The sequence below is a fragment of the Ursus americanus genome, chromosome 21, assembly GCF_024610735.1.
Source record: "Ursus americanus isolate L20-20 chromosome 21, mUrsAme1.1.p, whole genome shotgun sequence".
NCBI classification, from domain to species: Eukaryota; Metazoa; Chordata; class Mammalia; order Carnivora; family Ursidae; genus Ursus; species Ursus americanus.
This window is the reverse complement of record NC_142147.1, coordinates 58,123,389-58,144,737: the sequence shown is the minus strand read 5'-3', so window position 1 is coordinate 58,144,737 and position 21,349 is coordinate 58,123,389. Positions and strand designations below refer to the sequence as shown.

Below are 21,349 nucleotides of genomic sequence, written 5' to 3'. Positions count from 1 at the left end.
GACACGCATACAACAAAGGTACACGTTGGAATTTTCCTCATTTGCACACGGTGTGACATTTTTCTCTATGGTGTCATGGTAATACTAAAAGGCTATTACTTCATTAACTACCTCAGATTTTTGTGGCCTACCCATTGTCATGGACCAAAACACCTCACATGTTTAAGTCTAGGGTACATTCATTCATTCCATTATGTCATCATTTTCTTAAGTCCAGGCATTCAGAAAAACAAAAATCCATCCCTGCTCTGTAGTGTTTGCCAGTTTCCAGAGTGTAAATTCTCCCATTGTGAGAGTGGGATATTCTCAGAAAAGGTGCTGAATAACTATATATGGGTGTTTGGTGGAAAACCGTTCACTGTGGGAGCTGTGAGCTGGCTGGAGGTCTGCAGGAGCCCCAAAGGCAGGAGACTAATCCCAACAGGCCAGAGGGGAGGGACATCCCTGAACACCCTGATGAGTGACTAAAAATCTGTCTGGCCTCACCCTGATAGTGACAACGTTGTTAGGCACACCCACCAGGTTCAGAGTTGCTTTCTCCCATCCCACCCAGTACATTGAAAGAACTCACCCTGGAGTGCCATCCTCCATGTGATTTCCTTCTCTCTCTCTCTTTAAGATTTTATTTTATTTTATTTCATTTATTTATTTATTTATTTATTTATTTATTTATTTGACAGCACAAGTGGGGGCAGTGGCAGAGGGAGAAGCAGGGACTCTGCTGAGCAGGGATCCAGATGGGGGTCTAGATCTCAAGGCCCTGTGATCATACCTGAGCCAAAGGCAGACACTTAACCAACTGAGCCACCAGTCTCCTTCCTTTTCTTTTTTTAATAGTTGACTGCTGGTCCCCAAAGGAGTCTACATTCTGTGCATCTCACCACAGCCTTGGGCTGTGTTTCCAGACAGCTGTCTCAGGGGAAGCCTGCTGGGCCTGGGGAGGGGGTGAATGCTGGGGTCATTTCTGGCCACTTCCTATCCTGAAAGGACTGGGAGCCAGGTAGGGCAGAGCCTGTCTCAGAATAGATCTGGGATCAGTGTTGGTGCAGTTTTTGATGTTACTTCTAGGTGGTGACTTTGGCCTTTCATTTGAACTATCCCTTTTGACCTGATCCACTTTCAGCCTCCATGCCAAGGGGCAGCCCTTCCACTCAAGGGCTTGCATGTCAGAAAGATCCTTTGTAGTTTCAGGCTGGGAGATGCACAGGAAGGTCAGGTTTCCCAGTTCAACCTGAAGCTGCCACCTGGGCTCTGACAGGTCTCAGCTCCTCTCACCTAGAGCTTAGTGGCTGCCGCAGGGAGCCATATCACTTATGGTGCACTAGTTCTGGGACTCTAGAAGTTTGGCACTGACTATTGCCAGCTGTGCAAGAGAGGGGAGGAGAGGGAGACAGCCAGTGTAAATCTCTTTAAGACTGCCTTTAATGCGTGGGCTGTAATGCCAATGGGTTAAAATAAATTCATTTAAGTTACTAGTGTTTTTATTTTTCAAGAAAAGAAGGAAGGAAAGAAAAGGAAGAAAGGGAGGGACGAAGAAAGTAAAAAGAAGAAGTAAGGGAGAGAAAAGGAGAGAGGAAGGGAGGGAGGGAGAGAGAAAAAAGAAAAGAGGAAGGAAGGGGAAAAAAGGAAAGGGAGGGAAAGAAAGGAAGAGGAAAGAAAGGAAGAGGAGAGAAAGGGAGGGAAGGGAGGGAGAAAGAGAAAGGGGAGAGGAGAGGGAAGGAAGAAAAAAGAAGAAAAGGGAAGAGGAGAGGAAGAGAGAAAGGAAGAAAAAAAGGGAAGAGAGAGGAAAGGAGAGGAAGAAAGGGGGAAAAAGGAAGGCCAGAAGGGGTACATCTTCACTCACAATGAAGAGTATACCCAGGTCTGGTGCTAGTATTGGAACTGCAGAGGCCTTTTCTTCTCCGGACTCTAGTGTGAGCACGATGGCATCTTGGGGAGTCAGTGAGAAAGGGGCTGAGCATGTGGAGATCGGGGTAGGGTCTCCCGAGGACCTTGGCACCAGACAGGAGGGCAGGGGTGGCTCAGGGACAGAGAAGATACCTGGAGGGAGTCAGCATCCTGGGTAGAAGATTTAGGAAGGAGCCTCTGGGCTGAGTTACCATACTTCCTCTGGAGCCTGTGTTCCCACTGCTGATCCTTAAGGCATTGCCTTAAGGACCATTCTAGACCTGGTAGGCCCCTCAGGGACTCAGCACAGTACACGGGTGAGTCCTTCCTTCCTCCAACAGCAGCATGGCCACTCTGGTGCCTCCTAGCGGTGATGGGGTGTAGAAATCTGGACTAAATTCGGTGGATTAGATTGTCCATGATAATCTTAAGGGAAAAAAACCTGAGAGCCGGTTGGTCAACAAATTATTGAAGCGGTAGAGCGAGGTTCTTGTCTCACAGAATCGAAGAATGGATCTTGTGGACGAGGGAGAGTGAGTAAAGTGATAGAAGTTTATTAAGCAAGAATACAGAAAAAGTTCTCAGGAGTGAGAGGGGTCCCAGCAGGGTTGCCACTAAGGGCTTTTAGGGTTGGTCTTTCGTAGAAAGCCAACCGGAGAACTTAAATCTTTTTGACTTCTCTACTGGCAGCACCTCTGATTAAGGACTACTGATAACATCTTTAGTGGCTTACTTCTTTTAGGGTTTGGTTATTTTCTGTTGATCACAGGAGACTGTCAGAAGTAAGACTTCTCCCTCAGATACCTGGGGCGGGGTGGTCTGGAATGTTCCCTTAACTCTGGTTTCCTTACACCTCCACATTTTGTGGATTTCTGTGAGCCTGATCATGGAGCCCCCTATCTATATATCCCTACCAAGCACCACCTGTCCCATACTGATTATGACTTTGTTGTACTGTCGGGGCACAGGGATGCAAGAGCACCTAACCTGAGGGTCCCAAACAAACTAGGTTTGGCTGCTCCCTAGTGACAAAATCCAAAGGCAGGGGGCGCCTGGGTGCCGCAGTCGTTAAGTGTCTGCCTTCAGCTCAGGGCGTGATCCCGGTGTTGTGGGATCGAGGCCCGCATCAGGCTCCTCCGCTGGGAGCCTGCTTCTTCCTCTCCCACTCCCCCTGCCTGCGTTCCCTCTCTCGCTGGCTGTCTGTCTCTCTGTCAGATAAATAAATAAAATCTTAAAAAAAAAAAAAATCCAAAGGCAGAGGAAGAGGTGGTGGTGAACAGGGAAGGAATCTCTCTCAGCAAGGCCAATGCAGAGAAGACACTAGACTAACCTCTCAAAGAATACTCCAAAGAGACAAAAGTAGTTTCAGGTTTACATAAGGAAAATATCGGCCAAGGGTGGGTGGCTACAAGCAGGTAGGCAGTGAAAGTCAAATAGATCATTGTCCGGGAGTCAATCATGGGTAGGGTCTTGGTGGCTCAGGGCAATCCTAAGTGCTTGAGGGGGTAGTTTTGTTTCCTATCAGGGGATGTTTTGCCATCGAGGTCTTCCATCTGAGTCAATAGACGAGGTGAAAAGAATCCAACTAGAAAGTTTGAGGTCAAAATAGGGGCAGCCAAGGTCCTCTTTAAGTACTAAGAAAAACAGTACGTATGGGTAGAGGCACCCTGGGCCCTTGGGCCAACCTAGTAATCTTAAGGTTAAAGAAGCACCCTTAGCTTCTATGATTTATTAACCTTTCTCTGTTCATCTATAGGTCATGTTTTCTCTCCTAGAAAGAGCTGAGCATTCTGCATGACACAAAACAGAACAGACCCTCTTGCATGACCCCTAGGCACTAAGGAACCAGACCCCTTGTACAACCTCCCAGTGCTGTGATAGCATCTATAGCTAATACCGTAGAGTCTGCATGTAGTCAAGAAGTGTTAAGGACTACTGTACGCCCTTTACTGGTTAACTGCCCCAAACTCCTCTAAAAACCCCTGGGTGGGGCACCTGGGTGGCTCAGTTGGTTAAGCGTCTGCCTTCAGCTCAGTTCATGATCCCAGGGTCCTGCGATGAGCCCAGCATCAGGCTCCCTGCTCAGTGGGGAGCCTGTTTCTCTCTCTCTCCCTCTGCCTCTCCCCCAGCTTGTTTTCTCTCTTTCTCTCTTGCTTACTCTCTCTCAAATAAATAAAATCTTTAAAAAATAAAAAATAAAACCCCTGGGTGAGGCAGATACTTTGGAGTTGGCCTTTGTACAATGGCCCGCCTTCTCTCCACGTGGCTGGTCTCCTGATTAAAGCTCATATATCTTTCCAGTCAGTACTTGTCTCTTGAGTATCATTTTTGGAGCAGTGTGCAAACAAACTTGGGTTTTGATAACATAGGAAAATATTTGAACACAGAGCCCCTCATACACACACAGCAACTCTTCCATGTGCCAAAGCAATTTTAAAAGGATACCATACTGCAAATAATTGCTTTTCTGCACGAGGTAGAGTTGATGTGAAATGTTGGGGTGAGGGGCACCTGGTGGCTCAGTCAGTTAAGGATCTGCCTTAATGGGATGGAGCCCCGCATCCATCTCCTTGCTCAATGAGGAGCCTGCTTCTCCCTCTGCCTGCTTCTCCCTCTTCCTGCCGCTCCCCTTGCTTGTGCTCTCTGTCAAATAAATAAAATATTGAAAAGAAAAGAAAAGAAAAGAGAAGAGAAGAAACGGGGTGAGGGATCACACCGTCAGGAAAAAATTCTTGAGATGTCTCCATGAGACAAAGGTGGGTTATTAAAGCGCAGGCACGGGACCTGTGGTCAGAGCTGCACTGGGATTGTGAGAGGTGACTGATTATGTTATTTCCAGTTGGGAGGGAGTAGGGATAGTGGCTGCACGGATGGTAGTTGTTGTCAGGTCAAGGTCATCTACTAAAACCTTAATTGAGACCCTTCAGATGTGTATCTGTGGGCTATTTGTTTAGAGAATAATTGCTCTTGTATACCTGGGGGGGGGGATGGGTAGAACTAAAGGAAGCTTCCAAAGGGATATGCATATGGTAAATAGACTTACAGGATCCTGGAGTTCTGGCTAAGGTCAAGCTAAGGTTGTCTTTTTCCTTTAGAAAATACTGAAATTGAGTGAGTGGAGTTCCTGGAAGAAGGTCACCCTGCCTGTCCCAAGTACTTGTCAGTGGGGTGTAAGTTGTAAGGAACTTTAATTTTTTCTCTTTTTCTTTGTTCACATCAGAGTGATTAGTGGCTTTTTATTTTCTGTGTTCACAAAGGAGTAGTATCTGTTAATAAACAATAGAAAATCCGATGTTCTAGACTTTCCTTTTTTAATGAAGGAAACGAGTGTGTGCTGATAAATTTTGCTGCCTAGGTTATGAGATCCTGCCGCTGTCGAGCAGATTGGTGTGAATCAGAAGAGTATCAGGTGCCCTGTCCACAGGAAGCACAGCGAGCAGATGCAATGTTTTACTGTGTATCTATCTCACCCGAGGCTTCTTAAAACACTCAATTCTGTGGCTACCCCCAAAGTCCCTGAGTCAGTAGGTCTGTCTTGTGGGCTGAGAATGAGCATTTCTCATGAGTTGGGATGAAACTGATGGAGAGGTCAGTGCAGAGATGAAACCATGAAAACAGGTTCTTTAGGGAAGGCCAGGCTGCCTCCCTCCAGACTCCAGTAGAGGGAGGCTGTAGACCTTCGGACTGTGATGAGCAGCAGAGTGAAAGGTTCTCATGGACACCCACTGAGTGTCACTGTGGTGAGCCAAGCACGCTAAAGGCTTAAAGGGCTGGAGTCCCAGGGTCTCCACTGTGGAAGACCCCACTCAAAGTCACTCTCCACCTGCTTTTTTTGCTTCCAACTGAAATCAACAAGCAGGACATTAGACCCACGAGGCTCCAATGCCCTACCACCTACATAGGCAAACTGAAACCTAACCTCCAGCAAATTCTTTTAAAAGTCTCAAGGGTAAGACATGGAACCAAAGAATCCCAAACAGTGATTCACCCAATCACAAACAGCTACCTAGGCTTTCCCAAATAAGGCAATTCCTTAAGCCATAGCCAATCATATAACTTGTTTGCTTTGCTTCCATTTTTTTGTTGGCAAAAGCTCTTCCCCTCCTTCAGTTTTCATGTTTGCTGAAATAAGCTCTTTGAAATTTAAATGAAACTCACTTTGTCTTTAACAGAATTAATAAAAATTAAAACTGGCAGGACTCATTCTTGTTCAGTGGTGCTCTTATAAGGAGCGCTTCCTTACAGCCCAGTGCGATAGTCCATCCAATCCCCTTTTCGCAAAATCACCTCGCCTTGTTCCATTGCTCCTGCTACAATCTAATATGCAATATAACTTAGTATTTCTGCTTTCGTGGTTCCTGTGTTTTCCTGAACCTAAAAAAACACCACGTGAAGGCAGGATTGCTTGCCTTATGCCTGTATTTCCCCCATGCATCTACCAAAGTTCCTGAAAACCCCAATGCATATTTGGTAGAAGAGTGAATAAACATGACATTTCAATTTTCCTGTCATTTTGATGAGGTTGTGGAATCTAGGTGAGGTTCAGTGGGGTGGAGTCCGCAGCCGACGACCAAGAAAGAATTCTTGAGGCGTCTTTGGTGCAAAATTGGTAGTTTATTACAGCACGGGGACAGGACCCTTGGGCAGAAAGAGCTGCTGCCCTGGGTTGTGAGGGGTGGCTGATTATATACTTTGGGGTTGGGGGAGGTAAGGAAACAGGGAGGTTGAGAAAATACTTTCATATATTAAAGAAGATTCACAGGATACCAGAGGCCTTGCCATTGTCAAGTTAAGGTTGTTTTCCCCTCTAGCAAGGTGTTAACATTAAGATGGTTGGGAACTTCTTGGAGGCTGCAGATTATAAGGACATTTAATTGTATCTACCTTCCCTTCCAGAAGCTAGGTTATTGGTAGAAATGCTTCGTTCTTTGGTACCCTAAATGTCCTCTTTTAAATCTCTCTAAAGTAGTGTGAAGATCGGAAGAGAGAACTCATTGCAAATGGATTAAGGAAGCACAGGGTACACACTGGTAGGAACTGCAGATCAGCAGGAGGAAGGAAGATAATTTTTATCTTGACAAACGAGGGCACTTTCCTGGGGAGGATTTTAATCTCCTGCTTTTAACAGAAGAAAGGATGGCCCCTCCTTGCCCAGTCAAGGACACACTAACCTTGGTATGCAGCCAATGAAACACTGCCATGACTCAATCTCCTGTGTTTCAAGGACACTTTATTCAAAGTTATCCTTCTCAATCTTCTAAGACCTAATAAAAACTGACTTTCCTTTGTCTCTTTGAATTGTCCTGGTTTGCCATAGTGTGCTTATCCCAAGTTGAAATTCCAGTGTTATTCCAGAATAAACTCAGTGTGCTTGTAAAAAAACAAAACAAAACAAAAACCCTGGCTTTTTATTGTTAAGGTTGATAGTAGCAAGCTCAATGTTTTCAGGAATGAAAAAAATCACATTTTGGAGATGAAAGCCTCACAGTGTCAGGCACATTGGTCTAGAACAGTGAATGATCTGTTTGATTCTATCTTTTCTCAGATTTGCTAAACCTTCTCCTAAAAGGTCTATGAACCTATAACTGTTTTTTTAGCCTTTAGTGATGTGTAGGGAGATGGAATATGGATTTCCCCATAGCTATTTCTGCCACTGTCTTTAAACATCTGAAATGTGCATTTCACCACAGTTTTCTGAGATAACTTCAATTCCTAAAGCAACACTACTGCCAATTCCTGAAGAAAGAAGGGTCACTTCCTAGCAAGAAGATGAGCTCATTGGGTTCAGATAATCCTTTATTTCAGGGTTCAGATTCTCCCTTTGCACACATGTTCCAACTGAAAATGGCAATGTGTTTGGAACAAAAACCAGCATCGGTTAAGTTGCTCTGTGTTTGAGGTGATATCAGACTCTTAAAAGGAAATTAGTATATCTGCAAATATGAAGTAAGAAATATGTGGACAAAAGTGTTCCTTCATAGATGGGACACAATCACTCTACAGGCAAGAGAGGTTTAGTGTGGAACCAGAGGCTGACCTCATCATTGTCCCCATAATCTAGGTGGCCTACCATCCCTCCTCCCGTCCTCTATTTATGTCACCACGCTGCATAGGGTGTGAAAAAGGAAACCAGGGACCCCAAACAGAGTCACTTCCCTAGGCCATGTCACAAAACCAGGGCATAATACCTAAGTTCATTGCACTTTCAACCTCCCCCAGAAATTCAGTTTCCACTGCTCAGTCAGGATTTTTCTGGTCAGCACCAAAAAGGTAATAGGCCACATTGATGGGCCCTGTCACCCAAAAGGTGAGGCATTCCCCTAATAAGATTCTTGTCCCGACAATAAGCTGACCTCACCTGACACTATCATTTTTTCTGCTTATGATATTCCTGTCCTACCTTTAAAAACCTTTCCCTTTCTGTAGCACTTTGGAGCTGCCTTCTGCTTGCTAGATGGGATACTGCCCAATTCAAATCACTGAATAAAACCAACAGACCTTTACAGTGTGATTGGTTGAATATTTGGTTGCTTAAAAGGAACTAATCTATAGTTCCCAACCAGTACTACTGAAACTTAGGAAACTGACCCTAATGTTTCAGGATGCAAACATTTGAGGAACAGCAACATCTTTGCAGCTATATAAGATCTCATTTATTTCTGAACTTCTGTACGGAAAAGTTTAACTATTTCAGTAAAAGGATTTGGGAGCATCTAAAATAGTCTTCTCCTTTGGAAGCAGAGAGTCATAGAGTTTGAAATTAGGGCTCTTCTCCAGCTTTAAGGAGCAAAGCCGGTTCCCCTGGGTGCCAACAGTTCTTTACACCAAACCTCAGGATGCCAAGTGAACAAAGCCCACGTACTCCAGGGCGCAGGACCCCCTGAGGGCGACTGCCAGAGCTCTAGGAGTCACATCACCGGGAAGAGCCTCCGCCCCCAGAACACAGCGCGGAGCCAATGAGGGAACAAGACGCGGCATTTCTAAAGGAGCGCGTCCTGTGGGGGCGCGACTACGGCCTCAAGCCCCGTAGGTACTTTTGCTACCTGTTGCGTTGGTTTATCGCTACGGTTCCAGAGAGGATTCAGGATTTGGGTGACTGATCGCAAAGACGGGGCGGGGGGGGGGGGGCGCTGTCCTCGCCGCACACCGTTGAGTACGGGTGTCCGTTCCCTTCCGGCCCCGCTGCCGGCCCACCGAATCCGATGGCGGCGGCCGCTCCCAGGGACCCGGCTCAGGTAAACGCTCGCCTCCCCGCCCTCCCCGCCGTCCCCCCACGCAGACCCGAAAGGCCCGAGGCGGGGCGCCTGCTCGCGTCCCTGCGGCCCAGGCCCCGTTGTCCGGCACAGGGAGGCGCCGGCGGGCGGGGGCCCGTGTGTGAGCGCCGGCGTGCTGGCTGCGGGACGGGCTCCGGGCTGAGGGGCCGGCTGGGGCAGAGGCTGGAGGCGGTCTGCGCCCCCAGCGGGGAACAGCACGTCTCCCGGCCTTGTGTCAGGAGCAAGGTGCGGCGCGGCCAGCGAGGCCTGTCCCCTCGCTGCCTGAGCAGTCCGTGTCTCATGGCGGTAACGAGAGGTGGTCTAAGCCAGGTGTCAATAGGCTTTCCCCAGCCGCAGAGACGAGAACCCGCGGCGGGGGTGAGCGAGGAGGCAGGGAGCGCAGGAGGAGGGAGTTGCAAAGTGGATGTTATTTACTTATTTTTTAAAAGCTATTTTATTTATTTGACCTGGAGAGAGTACGCGCGCGTCGGGGGGTAGGAGAGGTAGAGAATCCCAGCCGACGCCGGCTGAGAGAGGAGACCAACTCGGGCTACATGCGGTGATCCTCACCTGAACCAAACCCAAGGGTGGGGCCCTCAAGGGACTGAGTCACCGGGGCGCTTCAGTGTTAGAGTTGGAGTAGAATGACCACTGTGGCTGTTGGAGAATTGGTTGAATTATGGTCCATTTTTGAGAAGAGCTAAACCAAATTGTGGGTGTTGCAGATGACAAGAGAAAGGGGGGAGTCAGGGAAAACCTCAGGGCTTTTGGTGTCTGAACCTTAAACGTGAAACAAAAACGGGCAGTTATTTTACCCACAAAAAATGGGTTTATTTGGGAATGAAAGAAACTGCAATTCAGAACACACAAGCTTAGGCCAAACAGTAGGACAGGAGTACAAAGGAGAGGTAGGATTTCTTAAGGGGAAGAGGGCAAAGTTTTGAAGGCTGTTACAGACTCCAAGTCCATTGGAGTAAACTGGGAGTTCGAAGAACCGTGGCTTCCCATTGGGTGAGCTGTTGGGTGGGGTGATCAGGAAAGCCTGTCTTTTTGGGTCAGGGGTAGTGAGGTACTGTGGCAGTATAAGGTCAAGTCCGTCTGTTCCTCGTGGAACTGCAGTTCATCATGGTACTAGTGTCTGAGCAGTCTCCCAGCTGCAACCTCTGCCTCCATTTCGGTGAGGTTTCCCATTCTCAGTTTTCACAGGTCCTAGCAGCCAAAGAGATGGAAGCTCCCATCATCCGGATGGAAGTTATCAGTAGGTTGATTGTGCATGGGGATACCTAAGTTGTTTTGACATTGTTCACGATCTCTGACGTTTCAGAGAAGTGTGGGTGATAGCAGAAGGTGGGCAGCTGGACAGGAAATTTTGGAAAACTGGGGGAAAGATTCAGGATGGAGAGTTAGAAAAACAATGGCTATTGTGTAGACCAGGGTGGAGATTTGGATCACATTTAGGAAGGGAATGCAGAGTATCGTGGCAATGCTATTAGTAGGTCGGAGGGTCTCGATAAAGTGTGCTCGAGTGGTTCTCTTGTTCAGCACCTGGTTGGATTGGCTGGGCATTGCCAACACAGGTGGTGAAGGAGAAAGAATGATCTGGCAGATACATGGACAAGCCTTGCATGGAATGATGGGACAAGAGATAGCTAGGACACCTAGGAGGTGGTTGTTTCCCCGCCCCCCCCAGTAGTCTCCACACCCAGTGTAGAGTCTAACATGGGGCTTGAACTCAGGATGCTGATCAAAACCTGAGCTAAGAGCAGGAGTCAGACCCTTAACCCACTGAGGCATGCCGGTGCTCCCTGCCCAGGAGCATTTGAGAGTCTGGGGATGCTCTTTATTCGGTGGTGTAGGGTTTGAACAGAAATTTGGGCTGAGTTTTTATAGTGTTTGGAGTGTTTCAAAGTCTTGCTGCTGGAATAGGTCTGGGGCAGTTGTCATTTGTGATTCACTGTGCTGGGCAAGGAGACCTTTCACGCTGGGGTTTTCACAAAGGTTCAGTGGAAAGTGGTACCTTCTGATTGTTGAGGGACAGTATGGACAGCACAGATATAGAAGAGGGTCCGTGAGTGTCGTAAGTGAACAGTGCTTGGGAGTGTCTGTTACGGAAGGGAGAATTACAGGGAGGTGAGGAGGGCTTCTAAGTAGCATTTGAGGCTTTCCCTCAATTGGGATCCATGAAAGTACTGGGACTGGAACCTGTTTGAGTTTGTCAAACATCCCTTGGGTGTCATGTGACAAGTACAAGTGTGAGTCAAGGGAGAATCCTTCGGTGTGGAGCAGGAAGGTGTGGAGTTCATCTGTGGGGTCTGAAGACGTGAGAGAGGTACAGTCTACAGAATCCCGTACACATGGAGAGGAAGTGTGAGCTAAGGGCCTCAGAGCCCTGGTATTGAAGGCTTTCTGGCAGAGCAGGGCCTATAATTGTCCGTCTTGAGGGCACAGTCTGGGAGACTCCCCGGGAATATCATGGGGTAGGAATGGGACCTTGCAGGCCAAACCGAGAGCTTAGATTGCATCTGTGTGTCCCCCTGCCTGTTACTGCTGTGGACTGAACACAGTGGTTGATGGGAAGGTGAGAGGAGAGCAGCATTAGAGGCACGGGGACCTGGTATTTATTCTGAGGTGGGGAGCTGGGGTGGCAGGGGAGACTGGGTGGATGTGTGGGGGTTGGATTGTGGGTTGTCAGAAATAATGCTCAGGCTGCCAACTTTTCCTTTCATGGTAGTGTGGTGTGACCTTTGAGGACGTTGCCGTGTACTTCTCCTGGAAGGAATGGAGGCTTCTTGATGAGGCTCAGAGACAGCTGTACCACCATGTGATGCTGGAGAACTTTACCCTTATATCCTCGCTGGGTAAGTCCCTCACGGTTCCCATTGACCTGGACTAGACTCTGTATTCGGCGTCCCCCTCCTCCATTTTCCAGGGGATGGTTTGTCTTTCTCTCGTGTGGACTGTGGGCACTGCTCGCTTCCCCAGCTTTCTGGGTAGTCGATGTTGTCGCTAACTGATTTGTTGGTGTGTCCTTTTCTCAGGCCTGCAGCCCCAGCACCCTCCATGCGTAGCCTTGATAGGGTAAGATTGGAGGTCAGTAGTCATGCAGTGAGGCTGATGGAGTGCACCTTGCTTGCCCTCTTCTTGGCTTGGTCCGTGTGTTCAGATCCTTGCCATTTCTGTGGCCCGGGTTTTGAACCCTTCATGTAGGTGACGTTTCCTTGTGCCTTGCTGTGCATTGTCATGTTTACTACTTAAGTGGACCATGGGTTACTTCTCAAGACTGTCCTGTATGGTTCTTTTTGTAGTGTTTACATCTTTACCACCTGCCCCCCTCCCATGAGCTTTGTTGAGGTATGATTGACAAATAAAATTATATTATTGAAATTAGAGTGCATAACGATTTGATACACATTAGGAAACTTTTTTTAGATTTATTTATTTATTTGAGAGAGAGAGAGCGTGCGCAAGCCAAGGGGAAGAGGAGAGGGAGAGAGAAACCCATGGTGACTCTGCCCTGAGCTCGGATCCTGAGGCAGGGGTTGGTCTCTCCACCCAGACATCAAGACATGGGCCGAAACCAAGAGTTGAACGCTTAACTGACTGGCCACCCAGGTGCCCTTACATATGAAATTATTGACAAAATGAACCCATTGAACACGACATCGCTTGACATAATTACGTTTTTTGTTAGTGGTGGTTCGAAAGCTTAGTATCTACTCCAATAGCAAATTTCAAGCGTACGATAGAATATTATCAACTGCAGTCAACATGCTGTATATTAGATCCTCAGGACTTACCTTGTAAATGTTAGTGTGTACCCCTGACCAGCAGCTCCCCATTTCCCTCAGTTTATAGCTTCTGGCATTCTACTTTCTGTTTCTCTAAGTTTGACTGACTTCTTGTCTTAATAAGTATCCACATAAGTGGGTTTGTACCCTGTATCCACGTACAGGGTTTGTGTTTTGCTGTGTGGCTCATTTGACTTAGCATGGTGTTTCTCAGATTCGTCTGTTTCGTGGTCATTGTAGTGTTGCCTTCGTGTTTATGGCTGAATATTCCTGCATGTTGTGTGTGTACTAAATGTTCTTTGTCACTGTATTTATTTATTTCTCTATTTAGTTACAGTTTGTTTTTTTATTCTCTCTCTCTCTCTCTTTTCATATAGAGTCCGTACCCAGTATGGGGCTTAAATCCACTACCCTGAGATCAAGACTTGCATGCTCTGTGGACTGAGTAGGCCACGTGCCCCCCGTTTGTCAGTATAAACACTCACAGACTTACTGATGTTTCCGTGTATTGGCTATGTGAGCAATACTGCAGCGGATACTCATGTTCAGATACGTTGTGGAGATACTGATTCGTTTCCTTCGGATACATACTAGAAATGGCCGTGGTGGACTATATGGTAGTTTTATTTTCAGTTTTTGGTGGGTCTCCTAATATTTTCCATAGTGAATTCCCCGCTTACATTCCCAGCAGCAGTATTCACATGTTATTTTTTTCTGCACATCCTGACCAACCTGTTGCCTCTTGTCCTTTGGTAATAGCCATTGTAACAGGTAGGAGGTGATATCTTGTGGTTTTGGTTTTCATCTCCCGGAGGATTCGTGATTGTGAGCACGTGTTAGTCACTTGTACATCCTTTTCACTGTCTCGCGTGTTTCATCGCCTCTGGCGCAACTTTTCAATGGGGTATGGTGGTATTTGTTAGTTTTTGCTTTTGTTGTGTATGCTTTAGATGTCCTTTTCAAAAAATCACTGTCAGGAGTAAGGTTAAGGAGGCTTTTCCCTGTGTTTTTCTAGGAATTTCAGGGTTTGAGATCGTATCTCTAAGTCATTAGTCAATTTTAAGTTCATTTCCTTCAGTGCTGGAAGATAGGGATCCAGGATCCCTGGTTTTTCATTTGGATATTGAGTTCACAGCAGCATGAAAGAGGTTATTCTTTCCCCAGTGTTGATTCTTGGCCTCATTGTCAAAGATTAGTCGTCCATACATGTGTAGCTTTGCTTCTGGGCTCTTTATTCCATTCCACTGGTCTGTTTCTATGCCAGTACCCTATTGTTTTAAAAACTATAGCTTTGTAGTTTAGTTTGAAATGACAGGTGTGCTGCCTTCAGCTTGATCTTCTTTCTCAAATTGCTTTGGCTTCAGACACTGGTTAACTTGATGGCAGAAGATGCCGGTGTCCTCTGTGGAGCAGGAAGCTGGAGGCTCTGCTGAGCGGGGACTGCAGTCGCACCCACCCTGTGGCTGGCGGAGATAGCCCCAGCCCTTATTTCCCACCCATCACACACGGCTCTGCCAGTGGAGTCTCCAGCCGACTTTTCTGTGTGCTTGTGCCCTCTTTTATGGTCTGCTGTGTTCTAGTCAGTGTTAATGGGCCCTTGAGCACTTCCAGGCTAAGCCACTCATAGACAGCTGTAGAATTGATTTCTTTTGTTGGGGTGAGGGATGATTTCTGCTTTTCTACCATCCTGCTGACATCAGTCACATAGGATGTTTTTCTTTGTTGTGTCCTGAGTCGCTGTAGGACAGTGCTGGCGGTTCACTTGGCCTGTTTTCCTACAGTATTGGTATCGTCCTGGTACCCTGTAGTTGCTCAGGAGGGCTTACAGGGAAGAGTCCTTTGTGTATCATAGCATGGACATGCTCCAGAAGTAACCAGGTGATCTCATGGGGAGCCTGTTTCTGGTGGACGGCAGCTGGGAAAGGTGTGGTATCGCACTGTGTTGAGATCATACTGGGCACCTTTGTTTTTTCAACCTGAGTTTGGTCCCATTGCTATGGCCACACCCCACTTCTGTCTTTCCTTCTTTACTGTTGACAGTTTGTGGACTTCTGAATTCTACTGTTTGGTGGTTCCATGATACCCAGTTTAGGGGTAATAAATGCTTCTCGAATCTCCACATCTTGCCAATATCTCTCACTGCTTTTTCCGAGTAGTCCGACATTCACTCCTGAAAGTTTTACCATGAGCTATTCACATGCCCTTAAACTACCTTGAACAAAAGCAAATTTCTAGGGATTGGATATTCCCGCAGCCTCTCCTGAGCCTAATATCAATAGCAGAAATGGTCCTACACAAACCTTTGGTCAGAGAACAAGTTGTAGACCCTGGTTCTCTTCCTTGTGTCATACCCTAGGTTTTTGTCCTTCTAGAGTGCTCTCCACAATACTTGACCAGTTGGACCCAGTAAAGCACGGCGACCACTCCTTCAAATGAATTCCATCTCCTTTGTGTGGAAAAGCATGCTGTACACTCCTGCCTAGATGAATCGGGTGCATGCGTGTGATGGGCTCAGCCCCTCGCGATAGTGAACACGAATTTCACCAGCGTTTCTTTGCCTTCAGGTTGCTGCTGTGGAGCAGAGGATGCGGAGGCACCCTTTGCACAGAGCACTACTGTAGGCGCGTCACAGGCCGGGACGCCCACGGCACCTGTGTCTTCCCGGAAGACCCACCCCTGTGAGATGTGTGGTCCAGTCTTGAGAGACATTTTCCACTTGGCTGAGCACCAGGGAAAAGGAAACAGCCAGAAACTGTTGAGATGTGGGGCATGTGGCAAACCATTTTATTTCAGTGCAAAGTCTCAGCAGCAGCAGGAACAGCACCTGGGAGCAAAACCCTGCAGAAGCTGTGTGGACGGGGCCTCTGTTGTGAAGAGCTGGGGATTCCATGGTTCAGGAAAGCCCTTTACCTGTGCAGAAATTCAGAAGGACTTCCTCTCTGGCTCCGGGCATCTGCAGGCAGAGGTCACTCATACTGGGGAGAAGCCAAATGAAATCTTCCAGTGCAGGAAAAGTCATCATCCTTGGGGAGAATGTAAGAACATCTTTTGTCCCAAACACACAGATACTCAGGACCAGGGTGTCCACATTGGAAGACAGTCCGTTGTGTGCAGTGAATGTGGGAAAACATTCAGGTACAAATCCTTATTTGCTATACACCAGAGATATCATACTGGAGAAAGATACGAGTTTGGCCAATGTGGAAAATCCCGTAGACAAAGATCAACCCCGAATGAACATGGAAAGAGTCACAGTGGATCCAGGCAGCCCACGTGCAGCAGATGTGGGAAATCGTTAGGTCGGAAATCTGTCCTCATTCACCCCCAGAGATGGCACAGTGGAGGGAAGAGTTATGTTTGCAGTGGATGTGCAAAATCTGTTAGATGTAGCTCAGAGATGATTACCCATAGGGCTGATCCTGGGGAAAGGTCTTACAAGTGTCGTGCCTGTGCAAAATCCTTTCCCTCTAAGACTGCCCTCTCTTCTCATCAGAGATCTCATGGAGGAGAAAGATGGTATGAGTGCAATGAATGTGGGAAATCTTGTACTAGTAATTCTGCCCTCCGTTCTCACCAGAGACTTCACACTGGAGAAAGGCCTTATGAGTGCTATGAGTGTGGGAAATCTTACACTACTAATGAGGCCCTCCGTTATCACCGGAGAGTTCACACTGGAGAAAAGCCTTATAAGTGCCATGAATGTGGCAAATCCTTTAGGAGTAGTTCTGCCCTTGCTTGTCACCGGAGCATTCACACTGGTGAAAAGCCTTATAAGTGCAATGAATGTGGGAAATCTTGTAGTACTAGTTCTGCTCTCCGTTGTCACCAGAGAGTTCACACTGGAGAAAGGCCTTATGAATGCTCTGAATGTGGGAAATCTTTTACTGCCAGTTCTACCCTCCGTTACCACCGGAGAGTTCACACTGGAGAAAGACCTTATGAGTGTAATCAATGTGGGAAATCATTTACTGTTAGTTGTGGCCTCCGTTCGCACCAGAGTGTTCACACTGGAGAAAGGCCTTAAGGTGCCCTGGATGTGGGATATCTTCTATAACTCCTAATGGTTTTAGATATCATAAGAGTCTTCACACTGCAGGAAGGGTTTAAAATAGCGTGGAAGGTGATACTTCTTTGATCAGTATAGTTCAGGCCGCATGACAACCTCTGTGAGGCAGCCACGTACCTGAATTGAACTTGATTCAGCTGAATGTCCTCAATGGAGTGATTTCGCATAAGTTCCCCCTATTTTTGGAAAATTTCAGAACCTGCACTGTGCTTTCGCTGTGCACGCAGTCATTGCAAGATGGAAGTCACTGTGTCTGTGGCAGATGTCCTTTCACCTCTGCCACCTCGTAGTTCCCAATAATGTGTGTAAGTCACCACCCCACCATGGTTAATGATGCAGACCTGTCTGCTTTTTCATTTGTTCATCTAAATTATGGGTAACTGGAACTCCTCATTCTGTTCTACGTTACGGCACAGTGAGTGATGTGAGTTCTGGGTGGTGACTGGCACAGGAAGGCCAAATCCAGTGGGGATGTTGTCGGTCTCATGATGCTTTGATGACTGCAGCTTCCAAGTCACCACACAGGACTTGAGTGCCACGTGTTGCTCTGATTTATGCATTTAGTAAATGCCGTCTTTGTTTAATTACCTTTAGTCTTAGACATTGTGTGCACTCTTTAAGGGGTGGCTTGAAAGCTGGACTGTGCTCTCCCACCATGAAGGAAAGAGCAGGTTACATTGCATCCCAGATTTGCTCTGTCTCTGAGAGGATAATCGCAAATAAATAATATTGACATACATAGATTCATAAATACTCTAGCTTGTGTGTGAATTTGCATTATAACCCAAGACCATTGTGATGGGCTGAATTGTATACCCAAAATCTGTTATTTTGACGTTATAACCCCCAGTACCTCACAGTGTGACTATAGTTAGACACAGCATCTTTAAAGCGATACAAAGTTGAAATGGGTTATTAGGATGGACTCCTATGAAGTATGGCTGGCTTCAAGATGAGAAGAGATGAGGATACAAGGACACAGAGATGACCATGTGAAGACAAGGAATCCCCACTACAAGCCAAGGAGAGAGGCCTCAGAAGAGAGTATCCCTGTTGACACCTTATCTTCAATTTCGAGACTCGAGATTCGTGGAAAAATAATTTTCTGTCGTCTGATCACCCATTGTGTGGTACTGTGTTATGGCAGTTCTAGCTAATACAGTCTTCTGGGATCCATATCTGGGTTTTGTGGTGTTGATGCCAGCATGTTTTGTGTGCTCAGAGGTCACCTTGAAGAGGGAGCAGTTGAGATCATCTCCAGCGCATGTGGAAACAACAGGAGTATTTGCTTGTCCTCAGCTGACAGCACGGGATCCCAGGCACTGCTGAGTGGAATCTCTATCCCAGATCCTTCAAAGGAACCGTGTGATCTGGTATACAGTATTCACTTGTAACACCACAGGGGCGGGGCAACTGTAATTGGTAATCTAGGAGATTGGGTAATTAGGTACTTAGAGGACTGCCGCGTCAGGCCCCTAATGGAGTGTAAGTCTTATAAAAGTTTATCCATAGATGTTGTACTGATTTGCTGGCAGGGTCAGTGTGCACAGAAATTCTCCACTTTCAGACACATGTATCCTGTATAACAGGTCATTATAAAATAATCCAAACGTCCCTGAATTCCCATATCCTCTCCGGTGCATATATGTGAAGACCGTTATGCTGCCCACAGGTAAAAGGCAGGAGAGAATTCATAGTTTCCAGATGTAGCTTTAGTGACCCCGCCCGGCCAGCATTCTTGTTGGTGTCCTAAAGGACTATGGCAGACGCCTGTTCTGAAACATCCTCGTCCCAGGTTGTCTCCCAGGTCGTCTCCAGGCCTAGGGTGAAAAACACAGGTCTTTCTGGAGGTGGTGGTGCAGAGTCCTACTCCTATTCACGGTTGCTCAAGATCTGTCCCAAAGTCCTTGAAAAAACCATTTCTCCTCAAGGTGGACTTCTCAGCCTTTTTCTTCGGTCTGAAGTGTTGGAGTTTGTGCATGTATGTCCCTTTCATTCAGTGGTACTGTTTCCTTCTCTGGATGTATACCAATCTCTTCATCTGTTTGGAGCACGTGATTATTTCCTGTGTTCCCTTTTCACAAACGATTCCCTCTATATATTTTCATTATAATTCCTTATGAGGATAGAGGTTTCATTTCTCTTCTGCTAAAAATCAAAGCACCATGGTAGGCACAGGTAGGTGAGTGTTAACACTTTCATGAATCAAGGGCCAAAATGGGGTCTGAAGTGTTCACTACTGCATTCCCTCCGGTTACGTATGAGTTCCAGTATTTTCATCCCTTCTAGTACTTGAGAGGGTCAGTGTTCCATGTCAGCCCTTTTAATACATGTGTAGTGCTATGTCGTAATCGCATTTCCTACGGCTTTCTGCCTTCCAGCATTGTTTAATGTGTTATCTTTATCACCTATATGTCTTCTTTGGTACAATTTCTGTTTACATTTGCCCGTTTTCTTTCATACGAGTTATGACTAGTTCCTTTTCATTTACAAATAAGACATGTATACTAACAGATATGCGATGGAATTTCCTCATTTGCACATGGTGTGATGTCTCAATGGAGTCTCAGTAATTCTGGAATTCTATTTCTTCTTCATTTTTTCTCAGATTTTTTGTGTCCCGCAAAATGTAATGGCCCAAAATACCTTCCTTGTTTAGTTGTTCAGTGCATTCCTACCGTTACGTAATGCCCTTCTAAAGTCCAGGCGTTCAGAAATAGAAAAATGCATCCCCGCTTTGTAGTGCTTGCCAATTTCCAAAGTATAACTTCTCCCATTACAAGAGCGGGATATGCTCAGAGAAGGTGTTGAACAACTACTTGGGTGTTTGGGGGAAAACTAAACTTTGGCCTGTGTAGGCGGGAGACTTCACAACACCTGGCAGACAACAGCTGTGGGGCTGTGAGCTGGCTGGAGGTCTGCAGGAGCCTCACAGGCAGACTAATCTCGTCCGTCCAGAGAGGAGGGACGTCCCTGAACACCCTGACTGGTGACTGAAAATCTGGGTGGTCTCAGCGTAGTAGTGACAAGGTTGTCTTGTACACCCGCCCAGGTCAGAGTTGCTTCCTCCGATCCCACCCAGTACCTTGGAAGGACTTTCCCTCTTACGTGATTACCTCCAAATGATTAAATTCCTTCTCTTTCTGGTCCACAAAGGAGTCTATGTTCCGTGCGGCTCACCACCTCTGTGGGCTGTGTTTGCGGACAGCTGACCGGGGAAGACTGTGAAGGAACACTAGGGCCACTTCTGGCTGCCCCCTTACCTTGAAGGATTGGGAGACAGGTGAAGCAAGGCCTTACCTAGAAGGTTGGGCTCAGTACTGGCCTTCCTCTCCACTGGAAGGACGGTTGTCTAGGCAGAGTAGGGCCTCTACCGGAGGCATAGGGTCCCCAGGTCAGGCACGTTAGTTTGGGAATTGGCTGAAGCCTTTTTTGCCTTGTCCCCAGGTGAGATCAACCTCCCTCTCAACCGGGAGGATCAGCCAAGAAGAGGCCTACAGGGGGACCACGGTGCTGGGTGGGAGGGCAAGTGTGCAGGGACAGGGGAGCACCTGCAGGAGGGTGACACACCTGGAGGCAATTCAGGAAGGACCCTCTGTGCGGAGTCCATTACTTCCTCTGGGGCTGATGTTCCCACGTGTGGATCCCTAAGGTAATGCCCTGCCCAGAGCTCCAGCCATTCTTGTCCAGGTATGAGACGCAGCACAGTCCAGAGGTGAGTCCTGAATTCCTCCCACGTGCACCAACATGACCACTGGTGCCTTCTGATACCGATGGGGTGTCGAAGTCTGGACTAAACTCAGCAGATTAGGTTGTCCACGATTCTCTTCAGGGGAAAAGACGTCAACAAATTATGGTTGGTCAACAAAGACGACTTTGTTGTAGTGTTGGGGCACAGGGGTGCAAGAGCACCTAGTCTGGGGGCCCCAGACAGACTTGGTTTGGCCACTCCATGGTGACTAAATCCAAAGGCAGAGAAAGGAGTGGTGCTAAACAAGAAAGGAATCTCAGGGAACCCAACACAGAGAAGACAATGGCCTAAGCTCTCAAAGATTGTCTCCAAAGTGCTAAGAACACTTCCAGGTTTAGAGAGGGGAAAACCTGGGGGTAAGGTGAGTGGCTACATGCAGGTAGGCAGTGAAAGTCAAATAGATCATTGTCCTGGAGTCAGTCATTGGTGGGGACTTGCTGGCCTAGGGCAACCCTTAGAGTTTGAGGGGGTACTTATTGGTTCCCATCAGGGGATGCCTTGCCAGCAGGGTCTTCCAACTGAGTCAAGAGGCAAGCTGAAAAGAAGAACCCAACTAGAAAGTTTGAGGTCAACATGGGGGCAGGCGAGGTCCCCTTTCAGTGCT

General features: G+C 47.2%; 1 protein-coding gene across 1 annotated transcript in view; it reads left to right on the top strand.

The window, feature by feature from the left end:
• The first annotated feature begins 8,984 nt into the window (after positions 1–8,984).
• LOC123776963 (uncharacterized) overlaps positions 8,985–21,349 on the top strand; it is a 31,299-nt gene continuing 18,934 nt past the window's right edge. Inside the window, exons 1-3 of the mRNA XM_087853259.1 lie at positions 8,985–9,122; positions 11,872–11,998; positions 15,493–16,898. Of these exons, the coding sequence (XP_087709385.1) occupies positions 9,090–9,122; positions 11,872–11,998; positions 15,493–16,898 (1,566 nt within the window). The 5' untranslated portion in view covers positions 8,985–9,089. The remainder of the gene's footprint in view (positions 9,123–11,871; positions 11,999–15,492; positions 16,899–21,349) is intronic.